The 20683-nt window shown below is 42.3% G+C and overlaps 1 protein-coding gene across 1 annotated transcript in view; it reads right to left on the reverse strand.

Annotated features, from left to right (window-relative positions):
• Positions 1–88: 88 nt before the first annotated feature.
• LOC115059626 (protocadherin-15-like) overlaps positions 89–20683 on the reverse strand; it is a 144338-nt gene continuing 123743 nt past the window's right edge. Inside the window, exons 34-38 of the mRNA XM_029527226.1 lie at positions 10453–10474; positions 9857–9895; positions 9337–9410; positions 4904–5033; positions 89–1345 (exon numbers count right to left, since the gene is read on the reverse strand). Of these exons, the coding sequence (XP_029383086.1) occupies positions 614–1345; positions 4904–5033; positions 9337–9410; positions 9857–9895; positions 10453–10474 (997 nt within the window). The 3' untranslated portion in view covers positions 89–613. The remainder of the gene's footprint in view (positions 1346–4903; positions 5034–9336; positions 9411–9856; positions 9896–10452; positions 10475–20683) is intronic.

Consider the following 20683-nt stretch of genomic DNA (forward strand, 5'->3'; position numbering starts at 1 on the left):
TATATATATATTTATTTGGATAACGTTTGCCAAGCAACTTGACAAGGATAAAAAGGCAAGTTTGAACAATACAAGACTTCATGTGTCAATGAAAAGTGTCAGGCAAATTCTTCGGATGAATCGCACCAGTGGCCGTTAACGTTGAATGAAACGAAGTGCAGTTCCACGCGGAGACGCTTAAAGGGCCGTAGAAAGTTCATAGACTTTTTAGTCCAGCATCATTAAATCTTAGCAAAGTAGAAATATAACAAGTCCTCTCATTCTACATCAGTTTTGTCACGTATGTTTGCAGTTCTGAGACCAGTTGTGCTGAGGGGATGCTTGGGCTGGACTATTGTGAAGTTAAAAAAAACAGACATTTTCTTGAATAAATTTCAGAAACAACCAATTAGATGCCAATTTACTTAATCTGTAATGTATTTTTGTCATCTGTTTCAACAGAATCAAAAATGAATGAAATTCTTCCTGTTGAGATGAGGAATAGTACGCATTTAGCTTTCTCCTAATCGGACTGGAGCATCCCTGTTAGATCCACAACTCACGGACAGACAGGATGTCTGTACGCTTTAATGATTCTGGCAACAAGGAGCCAGCACAGTGGTGTCAGTGTCAGTCAGAGTTTGGTCATCGGTATGTGAAGGCTGTTCCAGGGGCCCATCCACAGTTCCTCCTCGTCTGACTGCGTCCTATCGCTCGGGCACTCCAACGGCTCCCTCAGAACGAGCCCGTCATCCTCGTCGTCTACTTTTGACTCCCTCTCCTCTTCGTTGAGCTCTTCCCGCTCCTCTGTGCTCTGAGGCGTTTGCTCCACGCCGTCCTGCGCCGCCTTCAGCAGTTTCGACTTAGATGCCGCACTCTCTGGGCCCGTGTTGCTGGTGCTGGTGGATCCTAAGGAATTGCTGGATTGTCGAGTGTTGCACACGTCCGGCGTTTTATTTCTGTCAGTGTTGGAGGAAGAGGAAGTGGCCGTTCCTGCGCTCTGGAAGGTGTGCAGCGTGTTGGACCCGCCGTCTGCTGCTGTTCTGGGGCTGTTCAGGGGTACCCGCTCCTCCAAGGTCGCAGCCATTTTGTCGAGTTTTTTAAAGTGCTTCGCCAGCCGCGAGCTGAAGACGGGGGAGGGGAGTTTGAGGTTGTTGGTCATGGGGCCCGTGGTGTTGACCGAACGTCGGGTGCGGATGATGGAGCCGTTCTGGGCCATGTAGATGCTGCCGTTAACGTTGGCGTGGCTGTTGAAGCTGGTGGCCAAGCGGCTGCGTTGGGTTTCCGGCATGCTGTCCTCACCGGTGGAGCTCGTCTCGTACTCCCGGTCCACCACCAACTTGACCCGACGTTTTCTGCTGCCATGCTGGAAAAAACAAAGAAGCAACTTGACTTTAATGTAATATTAATATGAAGTTAAGTGTTAAATTTGTTGGTGTACCTTTTTTTTTGGGTAAGTAAATAGCTGTTTATTCTGATGCTGACTATGTAGCAACAGAAAAGCTTCTTCAAATACAAATAGCTTAATTTTCCAAAACACATTTCTAAAGTTTAGCAGCCAGACTTGGTCAAAATCAAATTGATATCTTTGTGTTTTGGGGTCATTTTGTGTGAAATTTGTTCTATTTATGTTGCATTTTCAGTGATGCATAATAACAAGCCTATGTAACGAACAGTCAGTTGTTTGTTTGTTTGTTTTTTTTTAATTATTGTCAAATTCATCAAGAAATCGATTAAAGGATCAAAATACTACACAGCACAGACAATTCACTGCTGTGGTGTTAAATTCAGGTTGTTTTGGTTGCAACGCAATCTCACCATGAAACCTGCGTGCACACACACATACACTCAAAAAGATGAAAAGTGCTGTTGTGAAAATAACTGAACTGCTATTGCACAACAGATGCCACAGTATGGAAGAAAGAATATGTTCATCATTTCAGAGAAAACACCCCCCCCTGTATGTTACAGAAGGACTGACTGAAATCAGGGGGGATAATAGACACAGAAGAAGAAATCATTAATGGAATACTGTGAAGCGAAAGAGGTCAGTGAATAACAATCTCTGAGCTGCAGCAGCAAAGGGAAAAAAAGCAGCTGGAAGTGGACTTTTCACAAAAGGAAAATGAGACCAGTCAGCGAAGGGGAACTTCAAAAGTATCAGGGCTGTTACAATAGAAGACGAGACAGACGACGAAGAGCGGGTGAAGACGGGCCGATTGGAAGAAGGGGATTGAAGTCGGGAGCTGAAAACACAGAAAGAGATACTGTGCAGGGGCAGCAGAGGACATGCAGGCAATTTAAACCTTCCTGAACGTAAATCACAGCAAACAAGAAAAAGGGAGAGATTACAGTAATAAATTCCACTCAGGTAATTCACTCCCAGTCCAGGTGTTTTCACCAAGATCTTACTTAGTGGCAAAGAATTTAATCATGGGGGCGGCCGAGTCCTCATCTGCATTTCAATCAGCTGCCTCGTTTTTCACTTCCCCCTCCCCCCACATGGCCACCGCTCCTGTCCTCCTCCTCCTCCGCATCCTCCAGGATGGGCGGCAAGTCTCCTGAGGTGTCCATCAAACCTGAGCTGACGTCTGGTTGGTTGCGGCTGAAAGCTCGTCCTTTCCCCCCTTCCTCTTCCTCTTCCACCCCCGATTCCTCATCTTCCTCACTGTCCTCATCGCTTTCTTCCTCGATTGGTTCTGGAGAGGAATGTGGCTGCCTGAAAGTTCTGGGCCTCGAACTTGAATATCTCAAACTTTTGGAGAAGCTGCTGTTTCTATCTGATTTGCGTAGCGATCTCCTTCCTGTTCGTCTGCTCATACTTTCTGTCTTTAAATTGGCTCTACCTCTTCTTCTTTTGTTAATGCTGTCACTACTTGTGGAGCCATGACTGGGGCTACCCTTTGAAGATTTTTTGCTCAACTCTTTCTCCTCGTCCTCACTCTCTAACCCCAACTCTGACCCCTCTCGCTCTTCATCTTGGCTTTCGCCCTCCAACTCTCTGTCAGTGTTAGAAGTTCCTCCTTCTTTTTCTGCTTCTGAGACAGACTCATTTTTTTCTGTCTCTGTCTCAGACTCAGTCTTGATATGCCCAGCTGTGACAGATGATGTGGAGCTACTCGAGTCGGAGAGGCTGAATTCTGATTCTCTGCTGCCACTTCCTGTTTCAGAATCGCTGTCATGGAATCTTTTTCCTCTCCTCCACCATCCCTCAGAGGAACTATCTCCCTTCCCCGACTCCCACCTCCTCCTCGCCTCTTCTGTGGCTATTTCCGACACTGATGCAGAAACACTCATATCTCCTATGGAGCCATACATCTTCCTGCTGCTCTCTTCTTGCGCATCCAAGCTTTTTGCATCACTCCACTGTTCGTCTCTCACCCTGTTGGGTCCCTGGAGCCTTCTGGCGAGGGAGATAAGACTGAGGGCCTCACTCATCTTTTGTTTTACGGGGGGGAGTTTGCTGGCTTCCAGGGATGTGTGGAAGTAACTCCCATTGATGACCATGCTACCGTCCAGGCTGGAAGACAGGCCAGAGGACAATAATCCAGGGAGCTCTCCACCATGCTCTCTTCCAAAGGCATTCCTCATCCCATTGTTTCCCATTGTCAAGCTACCTCTACTGCCCCCCCTCCATGTTTGCCTCTCTCCTCTGCCTCCTCTTTCTCTCTCTCTTTCTTTTGATTCATCGCTCCTTCCTCTCTTCCCCACCTCTCCTCTTTCAAGACTGTTTAATGCACTTTGCTCTTTTCTTTCTTCCAGCCTTTCCCTGTCTCCATCCCCAGTTTCCAATGGTCTGATTCTGGCTTTGTTCCACGGCGGGTGGATGGCAGGAGGCTGTCCAGGTGTTTTGGTCTCAGTGGTGAGCAGTGTGTTCACCTTCATCATGGCTTTCAACCTTGTGGCCACACTTGAGGCTTTAGTCTTCGTGTTCATGGTTGTAGAACCCTCCTGTGGTATTTTTCTTCTGTCACCCTCACTTCTGGGCTCTCCTGGGGTTTTTCTTGGGGGTGGAATAGGTGGAGGACGGGGCTGGAAGTTAGCAGGGAGCGAGGCTAATCTACTCCCTTGAAACTTTCTCCACACCTGATGATATTAGTCCAAAATTAAAGGAGAACTTTTAGCAAATGTGCACAAAAAAGCTTTGACATCATAGAAACTGGTTTTAACCCTTTAAAAACTTTCACATCCACCTTATTGCATTTACTGTTGTCTACTCAGCCTCCATTACTACAGTTGCTTCAAATTTTGTGCAATGGGAGTAGTGTTGCAGTATATGCCAAAAAAAAAAAATGATATGATGGTATGTGTAACTGTGAACATAACTTCAGTTTGAGGTCATTTATGGCCTTTATATCCACCGAAAAAAATAAAATAGCATAACTGATGATTTGGTTTGGTCATGTGCCAAATATATTCCCCAAGGTCTGCAGAGTACAGTGTACTAAATACTGTTTACTGTAAACTGCAGTTACATTTACCTGCCATTTAGCCTTAGTCAGCATTTTTTGAAGTTGTGCACTATAGATTTAAGCTTTAAAATACAGGAAATATACACATTTGTTTTCTTGCAGAGTTGTGAAATAATATTGCTGAGCTTGGTTGGCGGTAATGGTTGTTTCATAGAAATGAATGATAGTCTATTTATATATGGATATAGACTATCAATAGATATCTATTGATAGTCTATATAATCTATTTTGCTAACTCAGCAAAACAACAAATGAGCATACATTCTGATGTGTTTTAAAGTTTTTTTCTGAAATAATATTTTTTGTCCTCTAAAGCAGTCTGATAATGTACACATTAAATGGCAAATTTAACCAAAAGGGCCAGCAATTAAAAATCCTTAAATTAAGCAGAGCTTCCCCAACTACTGTGGGTTTTTTATTATTTTGGTCTTATCCGGTATTTTCCTTCTTACCTCTCCCTCAGACTCCTGTGGGCTGTAGTAGTAGCTCCCATCATCATCCACAACCACCTCTCCATATTCATCGTAGAGGCCAGAGGGTGAGATCAGCTTCCTGCGACTGCCGTACTGAGGCAGCTCATACCTGCACAGAGCGACGAGAGGAGAATGACAGGTAAACCTTAATCAATAAGAAACATCATTTTTATGGTTTTTATTTTGTGTTAAATGTATAGATAATCAGACTGATGCTCTGGTACTGACTTTAACACTGTGCCAATCAGAAGCACAAACAATTTGAAAAAGCAAAACGGCCCTTACACTTGGCTAATACTTTCCCACAGACACTTAAACCTGAAACATGCGGGGCAGCAATGAGTGGTGTCTAATGACTCTTCACAAAAGAAAGCATTTAGTTGCCACAAGACATTTTTGTTTGCAGAAAACATTATTTATTTTTTTTTTTTCCAGAAAAACTGAAATCGATTTTCTTCACCTTTTGTCTCTTCCTGTTGCTGGGAGCGATGCCTGGCTCAACTGGGCAAAATAAACAAAAAACAAACAAAAAAAACAAAAACAACTGTTTTGCATCACCATACCCTGCAGCAAGCAATTTAGAACCAGCAGGTCCCAAAAAAAAAAAAAAAAAAAACAACATATCTTTTCCATTGCTTTTCTGGAAACAATATGTCCCAAAGTGATTAAAGTGACAAATCTGCTGGTAGGCCTTTGGCTTCCCTCCATTACAGAGCTGTACAGAAAAGTTTCCTTGTGTAATCACTCTGCTTAGAGTCAACTGGTGGAAGAAGCCACTCTTCGATTACAGTAAGGAGCCAAATAATAAACAAATGGAAGGGACACATGGATGAAGGATGTGTTTGGGTGAGGAAGGCAGAAAGGAGGAGAAAAAAAGGGGTGAAGTAAAGAAAGAACAAATGAACGGCAGATTGGTCTGAATAGAAAGACCAGGCCGGTCATAATCTTCAGTGTGGCTTTGATGAGCTAATGTAATGAGTCTTATCCTTTCACTAAAACCTGCTTATGGGATTTCACAGTCATTACTGGGAAATCACTGAAGTGCACACAAAATCAAATTACTTGCTAAAGGATACAGTAACGCTTACATGATTACGTTTTCCTCCCTAAGTCTTCTCTCCTTTACTTTCTCACTCATCTCCCTCTCAGACTCACCACTAGGGAGCAGTAATGACATGATAATCAGTTCACGTAGTTCAAAGTTACCAGAAAAACAGTGTGTTTCTGGAACCGAGTGTGTGTTTGTGTGTGAGAGTTAGCAAAATAGACCAAACTGGGTCAGTGGCCTGCTTCTGTTGACTTTCCAAATGTTAAAGAGTTGTTTAATGATCAGTCTGCGGACGTGTCATTTCATTCACTCTGAATTATGACAGAGTGCTGGCACTCCATGCTTTAATGGCCTTTAAATGTCACTGAGTGAGAGGATGAAACAATGTTTTTGATGCTTGGTGAAACAAAATATCCCTCTGCAGCATTAAGCCAGTGTTCTGATAGGATACCTAAAGGCATTATTCCATGGACCGCTGCAGGAAGCTGCTTTTCGATTTAAGCCTGACATTATTCTTCTACAAAAGAAAATAAAATTACTAGTTTCACTTGGTGACAAAATTGCTCAAGTGAAGAAAATTGCATGAATAATCTTCACAAGTTAGATTTTTTTTTTTCTCAAATCGAAGCCTTAATCAATGTAATAGGTAATTAAAAATAGTTTGCTAAACACAGGGGGTCTAAAGACGAATGGCACAGAGCTGCATTATGAATAATGCACAAATGCTTTTGGAGGCTTGATGCATTTTGAGGACTAAAAGTCTTGAGCTTCTCCCGACTGCTCATGAATCCCATTATATCACCTGGGTAATATTTTAGGACATATGCTTATTTTCGTTCATGCCAAGAGTTAAATGAGAAGTTATGATGAAATATGATGCTGGAGGCAACAGACGGTCATCTGGTGTCTTGGCCAAGAGCAGTGAAGAGACAGACTGCCAAATAACCCAAAGGAAAACCAGAGCAGCTATAAAATGTCTCTACCTGTTGGTTTCTGGATGCATTTAATTATTAGATATAAAATGTTGGTTCCTTCCTGTCGACAGTCTTAACGCTAAGCTAAGCGAAAGCCGTAGTTTTCATGTACAAATATTCTCACCGGGAAAGCAAATAAAAAAAAAAAATCATTTATTTAGTGTTTTTCTCATCTGTGATCAATAACGCCCTACATTTTGCATCCATCGTAAATAAACCTCATCTGCTGCCGCATTCATCCTCATACAACATTGCTCATCATGGCAGTCTCCTCATCTTATATTTTAAATGTGGGTGCCTCGACTCAGCACCTATCAGCTACACAACCGTCACAGCGCTCATCACCCACACTAATAATGATTTTTGGAAAAGCAAGGTTTAATCCTGTATTGCTGTGTGTAGTGTATGAGCATTTTACTCAACAGCATGAATTTAGCTTATTTTGTTTTTGTACTTTTTTTTTCTTTTCTTTCCAAGTTCAAGTTATTTTTTGCATCTGCATAAATTCAACCAGAATCATGCCAGTAGTAGATGGCTACAATCCCACATGCAGAGAAAATCACATTTTGATCTTAAAGAAAGGGTCAAAAGGTTCTGAACCTACTATCCTGGAGCAGTGGAAGCAAATACTGGAAGTGCTTTTGAAGGTTTCTGAAAAACAAAACGTCATTGTCCTGAGTAGTTTAGAACTTGTCAGCTTAGTCTACTTCAATCTTTCATTTGTACCTGGACGCAATAAAGCGATTACATCAGAATCCCACTGGGCCACAAAGTTGATTTCCTGCTGCTGTGTACGTACAGAGTCAGACATGAGTTTGGGAGTGTAGCTCTAAGCCAACAGCATCTGGCCCATTGTCTGCGCCACGGCTGGCTGCCTGATTAGCTGCTATGGTAATGCAATGCTAGGAAGAGCAAATTAGCTGTGTATGTGTGTGTGTGAGTGTGCGAGTGAGTGTGAGCAAGAGAGCTTTTCTCTCATATGAGTGAGTGAGTGAGTGAGTGATAAATGTGTTTGCCATGAGAGAATTTGTGTGTGTTGCTGTGTATTTATGTGTGAGTGTGGGTGGGTGTATAAAATCAAATTCCCAGGAGTCTGCAGCTAAAATTATAAAAATGACACAATGCATCGTGGATGGAGGGTTACATGCTGAATGACACACACACACACACACACACACACAGACTGATGCCCTTGGGAGAGATGCATTGATTCGTCAGAGGGTTTGTTCATGAAACTTTGATTTAATGTGTCTGTATGTTTATGTGTTCCAATATAGACACTCCTATATAATATTTCTCGCCTTTACAACATCAGGCATCCAAGAAATGACACACACCCACAACAATGCACGTACACACTTTCAACAAATCACTGCAAGATCTTCTTCAAACCCCTCTGCTTTGCTGTTGTCTGAAATCATATGAACTCTGTGAGATGGGGACGGTTGCTAATGGTTGCGCGCTGCGTGACTGATGCGTTCAGCCTGACACAGGTCTGGCACAGGTCTGGCACAGGTCTGGCACAGGTCTGGCACAGGTCTGGCACAGGTCTGGCACAGGTCTGGCACAGGTCTGGCACAGGTCTGGCACAGGTCTGGCACAGGTCTGGCACAGGTCTGCCACAGGTCTGCCACAGGTCTGCCACAGGTCTGCCACAGGTCTGACACAGGTCTGACACAGGTCTGACACAAGGCTTCAAATGCACCAGCTGACCTCCAGGAGGAAATAAACTTTATCACGTTATGAGTGAACCCTGGCAGATACTGCTCGGAGTCGAAGGTGTCAGATGGGACATAGTGGAGGTGGCCTATATTCACTGAACTCAGCGTACCTCCTAGTTTGTGTTACTATTGGGAAAAAAAAGTGCACGTACAACATTGTACTGGATTATACCCAAGATCCCATCACTGCATTTTTCTATTGCAGCTAAGAAATGTGCTTCAAATAAGCCCATATATGCCAGTAACCCACTATGGCATATATCCATCCACCCATCCATCTTCTATACTGCTTATCTGTCAGGGTCATGGGGCTGCTGGAGTCAATCCCGGTTAAAAATGGGTGGGGGGGGTCTATCCGGTATTGCTGGACTGACATTTGGAGACAGACCATTCACACTCACGCCTACGGGCACCTTAGAGTTGCAAATCGACCTAAACTTGCGATTGTTTGGACTGTGTCACCCAGAGGGAACCCAAGCAGTCACATGGAGAACATGTTAGCTCCACACCCGGGCTCAGGGCATTGAGCTCAGAACGTTTATAAAGCAAGGTGACAGCGCTGACCGCCTTTATTCACCATGAAATGACAAACACCTACGAAGTGCAAAAGATGAAAACAAAATTCAGACAGACAGACAGACAGACAGACAGACAGGCAGGAGTACTAACCCGTGATCGTAGTTGTAATAATCCTGTGTGTAATAGTCCTGACCGGGGTCGATGCCAGACTCCATTGACAGCTCCTGTGGGATTGGCAAAACATTAGAACACATAAATCCTCCACACACTGCGAGACACATAAAGTACATACTCATATATGCCTGTACACTCACTGGTCACTTCATAAGGTACGCCTTGCCCTTAATATTTCGTGGCACAGATTCAAAATGGTGCCAGAAACTTTGGTCAGAGGTGGTTTGACATGCATAGTTGACCATGTCCACATGCATGAATGCATCGTCCCTGCAGTGTGATTGGCTAATTTGCATCAACAAGCAGTTGAACCTAACAAAGTGTCCAGTGAGTGTTAAAAAAAAAACAACCCAAAACATCCACATCCATCGTGAGCAATTGGCCTTCCAGTGCCTGCACTTGGCCAACACGTGGATGTACACCCTGCCTGCCCGATGAACCACGCACTCAAGCAGAAAACATAAAGTGGAGTAAAGAAAAGAGGGATACAGAGTACCTCTGGTCTGAGCAGAGAAGGTCGCAGAAGTTGTTGTGTCTGCCAGAAGGGAAAGAAAAGCAGCGAATGACAAGACAAATGGAGGAAGTTAGGCGCTCTCCCTAAAACTGTCTGTTTTTAAAAAGGAAAAATCAATTGCTGACGTTCCTGATTCAGTATTACTTGAAAGAAGACATTCCAATATGTCTATTTGCTTCATTTTCCTGTAGCAGTTATTGTGTTGTTTTTCCCCAAGAAGTGAGCAAACCTCAGTTTCAGCTCTAAATGAAAGTATTTAGAAAATAAAAAAAAATTGCATGCATTGTCACGGTGAATAAATAAAACTATTTGGTGTGTTGGGGGGAAGATGTATATTCACCCAATAAAAAGTCAACACAGATTCAATAGTTTAAATTTAATGCAAATTCATTTTATATATTATAACAACTGCATAAAATATTGAATATAGCAGCTTCTCATAAGAGCAAGTGTTTCAATTATGGAACGAATGGTTGACAGAGAATAGAAAGAGGAACATAAAGCAAAGATATAAATAACAGAAATGAAAGAGTACACAACACATAACATGCGACTGCGGCATGCAAGCGGTCACTTACTTCTTGTTGTCCGTATCCACGCCTGGAAGACGGCAGAAGCAGAGAGAGACCGTAAAACAACAGTACAGAGAAAACGTGTCATTTAATGTAGGGCACTTGATACATCACTTCACTGTGTAGTTTCCTTACTGCACAGGAAATGAGATGTTAAATTGGAAAAAAGATCGATGTAGTCCACTGGAAACATTTCACGTTTTCAAACTTACTGAGTTTCCAAGAAGAAAGTGAAAGGTATGTGTGTATTTTGAGAGAAATAGTAAGAGTGAGAAATAGGAGGAAGGAGGAAAGATGCCAAAAAATGCCGTCATCTGCTGTGTGTTGTTATTCACTTCTTATTGCCCTTCCTAATGTTGAGAAACTGTAGATATGGATGTCAATATTGGCTAATACAATAGGTAAATGTAACTCCACAAGTAGCCAACAAAATTACATTAATATTTAGCAGAACCGTGATAAAAGTGGCCAACGTTGACCAGCAAGCCGGCAGAGAGAAAAGACAAGCCTTTACTTCTGCGGAAGCTCTGTCTCTCAACAGCAGGGTACTCATAGCAAAATAACTGAGGGCCATTGGCAAGAATTTTCCATCTGCTTTGAAAATGTTTGGAATCTCAAAACTGACAACAGCACCAGGGACATTTGAAAAAGTAAATTTTTCCATTTCAATTCTGAAGCCTTTACAGAAAATAACACCATTGCTATGAATACAGGGGTGGAGAAAAGTCAAAAGACATTTTCTAGGTCATTTGTATAATTGGACTTATTGTATTGGAAGAATACTACTAACATGGTTTTCAACTGAGCATCCATAATAAAGGTTTAATTGAAAAGACTAAGGGTTGTCCCCAAAATGTAATTTCTCTTTATTTCAGCTCTGCCAGTAATTTTTACAGTCTGCATGCTTCCACATGACAGAATCAGACTGTAAAAAGTATCCAGACTTCCATTTTCTCACAAGCATGAAGCAAGTGACTGTAAGACGAATGTTAATTACTTTTGGAAAATCAAAGAAAGGTGCTCTCATGTTCCCTCCAAGTCCACCATAGGCTGAAGCTTTGATACATGAACCTAAAGACCACCTGTGGCCTGTTGTTGATATGACATCCCGTCGATTGCATTTTCATCATAACATCTCATAAATGTTACACGATGCGTGGGAACATCTTGGTCGGACATTAAAGGTTAAATCGTGCTGTAATCCCTGTAGAAACTGCTGGATGTCTTTTCAGCACGACTTGGTCATTACCGTTTTAAATATCTCATGTATTTCCCCTATCCTTAAAAAAAGTATAAAAGAAAAAACAAAACAAAACGATAGGTCATATGTCAGGGCTACTGGCTAATTTCCATCAGCAGATGGTTGACTGCTTCTCCTGTTTTATCCACCCTTTATGCAAAGCTAAGTTAATGTGATCGTGTTTATTGAGAGGTACTTTATAGCTTGATATTTACCGAACATGCTGTTCTTCGGCTTGACATTAATAAACTTGCCACATATCAGACACTCTCCACTAAACAGTGGAGCGCTTGACAAAATAAACAAATATACTCGATTTTTGCTGTCAAATTAAGACTTCCAAGTCCAAGAGAGACGGTGAGACAGAATAAGAGACTTAGAATGAGGGGAACACAAAGGCTGGAATTTAAAAGAACCACAAAGAACAAACCAACAAACAAACAAAAAAAGTAAGACAAACAGCCAAAAACTACTGTGCCCATGCGTCTTAACTATTTTGACAGCAGGAGCTACCGTCACGTGAAGCCCAGGTAATGAACTGGCAAAATGATGATGTATCACAGAACAACAAATGGTGGCTTTTGGGGGACATTTCATACTCTCCTTTCGGTTATTATCTTGCAGACACACACATGCATCCGCATACTAAATCATTTGAACTTTTCATAAAGTAGATTCAGATGCAAATCCACCTGTCTTTGCTTGCTCCAACACACAACCCGGCGAAGAGTTGCGGGAGAAATGATAGCCTTTCATTCACCATCTGAATAAATATAGTTTTGAATGACTGAGTCTTCTTCAAAAACAAAAACAGCAGCAACAAAAAAACAAGATTATCTGCTTAAATAAGGGAGATGGGTTGACGGATTGAAGGACACAGAAGTGCATGAACCGATGTGGTTGAATGGATGAATGAGTGGAGATAAAAGTGAATGAAGACGTGGGTGAAAAGGTTTTTTTTTTTTTGTTGTTGTTTTTTTTTTTTTTGGGGGGGGGGGCATCTACAGGGCAGAATGAATTAGTCCTTATCGCCATCACAGAGTGTGGAAGTGTGTGTATGCACTCCAGATTATAGCTGGCAGCTGTATGTGCCCAGCATTGTGTTTACTGTAATATTTGTGCGTGTGTGTGTCAGCATGTGTCTGCTTCTGTGTCCTTGTTGCCCCGACAGACACAATATTAAGTCCCCTTCAGGCGAAAACACACAGACAGCTATCTGATCTGTGTCTCTCTCACACACATATAATTGACTCCCACTCCTTGTGTGCTCTCCACCTTGCAGTGTAAAAGAAAAACAAGAAAAATCTTATTAGCTCTTAAAGAAAACACTCCAGTACTGTATGACACCTGACAACACTATTTTTCTCTTATTCCCTCTCCTTTTAGAGCCACTGTACCCCCCTCGCCCTCCTGACTAATTTTCCTCCCTCTCCATCATTGTTCAATACAACCTTTTCTTTCTGTGCCTCTTCATCTTTTTTGGTATACATGTGCAGCTTTGTTGCATGTTTTGCAGAAAATTGCATCAAATCTGCTCACAAAAAATAAAAAATTAATAAAAATTGAGGAGAAGTAAACTACCAGAGACGAAGATGTTCCTTTGTATTTCAAATATTACTTAGGTGATATTTATTCAGCATTTATTAAATATTGTTGGGCTGAAGTCAGTGACATGATGTACTACTGTGCCACTTTCCTTTTATTAATATGAATGGAGGTTGACAGATAGCCAGCTATGTGGAAATATTTTTAAATTCTGCCCACGAGCCAAATGTGCAACTTGTAATTTTCTTTGTTGCCTCTCATGGCTGTTTACTGCTTCAGTAACTCACATTTACTCAGGATTATCTTTGCTGTAGCGAGGATCAAACCTGCGACCCCACAATTGCATGCTAGCTGGCATCTCAGTCTGTTCAGCGCATCAGCTCAGTTTCTATGAAATTCAGTGCACCTTGCTTGATGTTAAAAACTATACAGATTCCTATAGATGTCAAGGCGATATCTGTTCTCCAACAGAAGCACACAATTAAAAGTGAAATACTGTCACTGGGACGGTGTGTGTGTGTGTGTGTGCGTATTGATATGCAGCATGCTCAGGTTGAAATCTAATCTTAATATTAAGCATTTCCACCCAGTCAGCTGAAATGGCAGCGCCGCATTTGTATGCACACACACTGTATTTGTGTATATGTTCAAATTCTTGTCTAAGCCCGGTGGCACTTTAATAACACCAGGTCTCATCAAAATAAGAATCAGGGATTGATCATGTTTTGTGTGTTAGTTTTATACCAACAAAACAGATTCAGCAGATCTACCATTGGGGTTTATTCTGAACCTCACAGTGGAAATGATCTGATCACTGCAGTGAGAGTTAACAGTGATCTGTGTGACTATCAGGGTTGGTGTATCCTAATTCGATTCAATTGGCCAGACATGATCAGCAGTGCAACGCTAGTCATGCAGGACAGATGTGATTCTGTGGCTTCATAACGACGATATGCATTTGGAAACTAGATTCTTAAAACAGCGATATCTGCTTCTGACTGAGCCACAATCGCAGGATTTCATTCCACATCACAAGTCGTAAAGACGTGTCACGTTTTGAAAATAGCACCTGGCAGGCACTTCTTTGCACATTAAATCTACCGCAGTGATCACATTAGAATAAATAAAATGAAAGGACTTTTTCCTCTATGATGCAAAAAATGACTAACAGTCAGCTGGGAAACTCACACTCCTGTGCTGAGTACCATTAAGATCTATGGACTGACCTGGAGATGGTAAGCTAATAAATTGTGCAGAAATGCATTTAGCATCAGAAGATGTTTCACTATTACAACTGTACAAATGCATTATATTAAACTTTTTAAATTAGAAGTAATCTTGGGGTCAGTGATGTACCTTAGCTACACATTGAAACATCTACGATCCAGCTAACATAAAGACAAAATTACTGCGTAGCTGCAGTTCCAGGACCGAGGCTACAGGTCCAGGGTGGACAGCATCAATAAATCCTGTACACTTTGTGAGCACCACATATTTTATTGAGAAAAACATGATTTTCCAGTAAATATCTGCACAATGACAACAGAACCTCTTTCAAAAGTTCATAAAAAATGAGCACACATTGCGAATAAAAATATCACCCTACATAGAAATATTTCCACTGCACCTATGCAGCCACCTATGTCATTTTTTTTTCTCCTGGAGGATAACAGAAAACATTCACATGACTTTGTGGATTGTTAAAAGTCAATGCAGAACCGCTATGAATGCAGAGACGATGTGGATCCAAGGGGAAAAGATACAATTGACTATAGACACTAATGAAAATGAGAGTTAATGGAAGACAGAGTGAGAACAACAAAAGGACAAAGCTTTGTGCAAACCTTTCGGAGCTAAAAATCAATAAGGGGAACTAGAGACAAATGAGTGTTTATTAAAAAAACAGCACAAACTACCAAATGAATTTGCGTTTTCCTTCATTCATCTTCTACTGCTGATACGTTTCCGGGTCACTGGGGGTGCTGCAGCCAGTCCCAGTTGTCCAATTGTGTTTTCATTTGCTGTACCACCAAACCAGTTTTCACCACGTAGATGTCTTAAAGGGAAAATATGTGTATATATGTACATAACACTGCTTTGACTCATAGTAATGAATAAAAGGGAGATGTTTGCCGATAGGAACGGATAGATGGATGCTTATGATGCATACATCTGTACAGCAGGTTGAACAATGCTCTTCACTGCACTGCCAGTTTAGAAGACTACAAGGTGTACTTTAAAACTTTTAATCTGACAACAAGTGGGCGAATCAGTAATGTCTCATCAGATTTCTCCAGGAAAGATTTATTGCACTTTGTTGTTGAGGATGGAGAATGTTAGTCATGTTAGTCAAATTGAAACTTAACCTGTGAAATTTCACCACTTTTAATTATTTGATTTCACAGCCCCCATCTGTAGTTATTTAAGCCAATTTCCCTCAGCGTTAATTAAAGAACAAGTCCTGGAAACGCTGTTTGGGAGGGAAAACTAAAATAATAGATAGTGCTGATAATGAGATACCCCTCCCACCCCCCCACCCAGCAATTGCTTTGACGTTGTAATTGGATCCAGGCTTTTGAATCCCTCAGGGTGGTTCAGGTTCAAAGAACTGGGGACACACATTTAAAAAATGGACTTAACTTGTTAACCTGATAATCTTTTCCTATGCACGCGCCACTATTCCTTTAATCCTTTTCTCTCCTTGTGATAGTGAAAGGGAAATAGAATAAAGTAGTAGTGGAAGTACTTTCCAGCCATTACGTAAGTGAATGTATTTCGGCTGTAGAGAACATCAAGTCCTGTTTTAAGGGTTCATTAACTTATCACACCTTCCCACAAAGTTATTTTGAGTAGAAGACCTCTGACAGCGTCTCCAAAACTATGGATAAATGTTAAGAAATTCCCCATTGTGTGCTCATCCTGTCAGGAGACTGAAGGCTAGAGCATTGTCGACTGAGAGGGGAATCGTTTCTCCAGTTCTTCCACAATGGAGTTCATGTTTTGGTTGTGCTGAATCTGTGGAGGTGGTGGAGGAGACGATCCCCCCTCCCCTCCTTCTCCCTCTGGATCTCCGTCTCTTCCTTCTCCTCCACCGCCGCCGCCGCCGCCGCCTCCGCCTCCGAGGGCTAATGCATCTAACGAGTCGAGGGAATCCAGAGAATCCACGGAGGCTCGACTCCTCATGACCTTTTTGAGCGGGATCTGTTTCTGATCTATCTGACTGAACATGTTGGCTACTGACTTCTCAATATCCGCGATGTTCTGAATGTTCTTTAAGATTCCTTTCAGCTCTTTTCGGGGAGCTTCGGGCTCTACAGGGAGGGGCGGTGGGGGTGGTCGGAGGGACACGGGCCTCAGGGCTGGTGCCTCCGACAGCGTTGGGAGGACGAAGGTGGATGGACGCAGGAGCGAGGGTGACAGCGGAGGAGGGAGAGGTGGAGGTGGAGGTGGGGGAGGAGGGGGAGGAGGGGGAGGAATTGGCTTTTCTGTGTGGTTGGAGTAAGATGAAGCAGGTGGGAGAGGAGGAGGGGAGGAAGGGTGGTGTAGAGGGGGAGATGTAGGAGGAGGAGGAGCAGATGTCGGAGGTGGTGGCGGTGGTGGAGGAGGAGTTGAAGGAGGGTCGGGAATAACCTCTAAATGGACCTGAAGTCGCTCTTCGGGTGTCTGGTTTCCTGTTAAACTCGCCCCAAAGCGCCGGAGCACAGGGGGGGTCGGCTTGTGACTCGGTGGAGGGGTTCCGCCGTCACTGTGGGTGACTATGATACTCGGAGGGCCTTCTTTAGCTGAGGCATTATGGGTCGGGCTGTGCTTGTGATGCTGAGGAGACTCTGGAAAAACAGAAAGCAGAAGATCTGGCGACAGAGATCCTCGTGAATCTCTGTTTTGCCTTTGTCTCATTTCCTGAAGCGCTTGTTGTTCAAACTGTCGGGCTTGTTCTTTGACTGTCAGCTTAGGTTCAAGACCCGGGCTCCCCATCAGGTCTGAATCCAACCCATGATCAAAACCTGAATCCAGTCCAGCATCTTTACTCTCCTTGAACTCAGCCTTAAGAAGCTCCAGCTCCCATTGCACAGGATCCATGACCACTTGGCGCCTCAGAGCGTCAAACATCTCTCTTCGATGTAGTCTTGATGGGAGGGTCCAGCTATGTCCACCTCCAGATCCCCATCCACTGTCACTGCCGCTGTACCCACCAAACCCCACATCCCCTCCGGGTGAACTGAGTCTAAGCCAGGCCTCTCGAAGGCCTTTCCTGGAAGGGGAGAAATTACCAAGGAGGTCTCTACTTCTCTGGCTTCTCCCAAGAGTCTCTGGACTACTCAGAGTACCATCCTCGTGGTAGATAGGATTTTGGATCGTCAGGGGGTTTTCATCAGAAAGAAAGGTGATGCTGGACTCAGACTTGGGCAGGTTATTGAGCACCCCTCCGTTAGCAACACATTGCCGATGGGCTGCAATCGCACGGGTGGCAAAATCTGAGATCAGACGTTGGCGGTCGCTTTCATCCAAACTGCCACCACTCCCTCCACCGCTGTGGTTTGACCGGCTGGTACATGATTTGGGGAAGAAAAATGAGAAAAAAAAGATGGAATGAAGGGAAAAATAATGAAAGAATCATAGAAAAAAAAAAAAAAAAGGTAGAAGAGTGTACAGTGAATTGGAAGGATGCAGTAATATGGATCAAAGCTCAATGGAAAGGATGAGGACTGAATTAAATTTAGATCAAACAGCTGTTAAAAAAAAAAAAAAAAAAAAGCGCAATACAGAGAGACTATGACCATAAACAATACCAGATCTTTAGGAGCAAGGAGAGGAAGCTATCTACCATGGAGTTCTGGGAAACACACATTTCCAGCCAAAGCCTGAACACATCCTCGTCTTACTGTGCTACTCAAAAGAATCTCTTGCATCAGCTATCAGACATCACAACTTTGATGTATGATCAAACATTCCCCGTACATTAAACTAGCACGGACACAAACACAAAACTAAAAGCAAGATGACGCATACTGACGACATTGTGAAGCAGTTTGGACCATCTTACTCACTTTTGTCTGTCAGGCATGGATAAAGGCGGATGGAGGAAACAGAAATAGAAAGTGGACATCAGTCAACATGGCAGCAGGCAAAGCAAAGCGACATTTCCAATGAAGAACGGTGTTGAAAAGTTGGAAAGAGTGGAAAGCAACAGCAGTCCAGTGTCTGTGGAACATGCTAACAAATCAGCAGATCACTGCGGTGAAATTTGTCAAGATTTACACAGTTTGACAAACTATATATCCTGTTAATTCATCTAGGGATGGTTGGTTGTGTATTTGTGTCGCTTTTTTAATACACATTCACATCTGGCAGATGCTTTATCCTATCAGTGCCATCTACATCAGTCCAAAGGGGTGCTGGTAACAACGTGGCATTTGTTGAGGGAATTTTTTTCAGTGCCTATCTGGGATAACACATGGCAACTTAACAGCCGCAACTTGATTGCCACAGATTAGTCTTCACTTTGTCTCACATTCAATGTACCTGTAATATACTTCCATTTCCACAGATCAATTTTGGAAATCCTATTTTCAATTAATTTGACTGCTCAGTAGATTTTCAAAAAATTTAATCATAAATGCTGAAGAAAAGAAGTGTAATGAAATAAAAAAATAAAAAAAGGAAAGCTAGCTGCAGTTAGCATGCTGTGGCCTGGCTGAGGATAATTCCATTAGGAAGGGATAATACTATACATGGTATTATTATTCCATTTATAATGTCACATTGTCATTGATATAACATGACCTAGTTTAACTAGTTCAAAATGGTTCATTTATTTAATAATAAGTTGAAGAAAAGTGTAATCGTCCATAAGTAATTGAGAACAGACATTAAAACCCAAGTCTGACAAGAGAATGGCCAAAGGTAATAAAAAGCCGAAGAAATGCCCTAAAAATCAATCAACTGGACCAGATAATGGACTTTAATTAAAAACATGCAAACTTTTGCACTTTGTCAGGTTTTATACTTTACTTGAGGGACTCCTATATCACGGCAGTGATAGCCCACATGCAGGTAAAAATAGTACATAAGACATACTAGACACACACATGTGCAAAGAACCTGACTCACAACAATTAAACATGCTTTGCAGCTTATCGATAGAATTAATTATCATCCAGGGTGGTCCTTATAAATTATGGCCAGCATTTATTTCAATTATCTCATATCCAAGTTCATTTCCGCACATATTTCTCTCAGAATCATTCTGGCTGGTTAGTCACACATGCGCACACAGGCGCGCACACACACACACACACACACACACACACACTAACACAGTTGGAAATCCCTTGTTGTCTTTTGAGGATACCTACCATCTTGCATATGAATTGCTCTCATGTTAATGGGAATTGGGAAGCATATCAACAACAGACAGGAAACCAGCGATGCATGTAATACTGATAAGAGTTCCTCTCAACTTCCTCTTTACACTCCAGCAAGAAGAGTGCAATGCCTCGTGCGGGTTTGTGTGTAGTTGTGAAAACTTGCAGATAAAAATGACAGTGTTGCCTCTATTAGACTCCTGTTCAACCACTCCAATGTATATTAGAGCAGTAAGAAGTGGCGAGAAGGTGAAACAATTCGGTAGAAGATGCACGGAAAAAGGTGCGTTACAGTGAGCGGTGAAGAGATTCTGACTCTTGGACAGAATTAATAAGTAAAATCACCATGAAGCTTAGATATATGGCTTAAATGTATGCTTTAAAAAGGCCATTTCTAAATAACTCATATGGAACCATTTGCCATCTGACCTTTGTTCCTTGGACATACATGTTACAGCATTATTAAAAGACAACAATAGGTGAAACCTTGGAGTGCACTTGACAGGCTGCACTCAAGTAGCACATTGTTCTCTGACCTTCCCCTTATCTCTTGTAGAGTGAAGACATTAATATGCATCATGCAACAAAGCAGACGTGGAAAAAGCTGAATGTCACTGAACTTAGTGAGTATGAAATTGCGGGGTTTATCTGAAGCTCTTGATGCATTCAGAAATCAAAGCTCTGTTGGTTCTTGTCTGATGTGGGGTTACAATGCCCTGCCTGATTAATCCACAATCGTGTCGTCGCTTCATAATATCACGGGTTCTTTTTTTTTCGGCCTCTGCTACATGAGGAATTACAGAAACATCTTCTAAAAATGTTCTACCCGCCACATACAAAAATGTCTGATGCCACTTAGAAGAGCATTTAACCTCCATTAATGGCTGGAAAGGCTCCGACCTTAAGAGTGATTTGGGGAATGTCAACAAGTCAAGTGTGATGAATCAACATGAACTAAGTGCTGAGTAAATAAATCTTATCTATTCAAAATGACATTAGATAAAGACTTTGACCATTTAGTTTAATTGCCAAGCCTTAAATGTGGTTGTACAAATCTGTCGATGATGCAGGTGCGTCGATCAGTGAC

Source organism: Echeneis naucrates, chromosome 19 (assembly GCF_900963305.1).
Source record: "Echeneis naucrates chromosome 19, fEcheNa1.1, whole genome shotgun sequence".
Taxonomy (NCBI): domain Eukaryota; kingdom Metazoa; phylum Chordata; class Actinopteri; order Carangiformes; family Echeneidae; genus Echeneis; species Echeneis naucrates.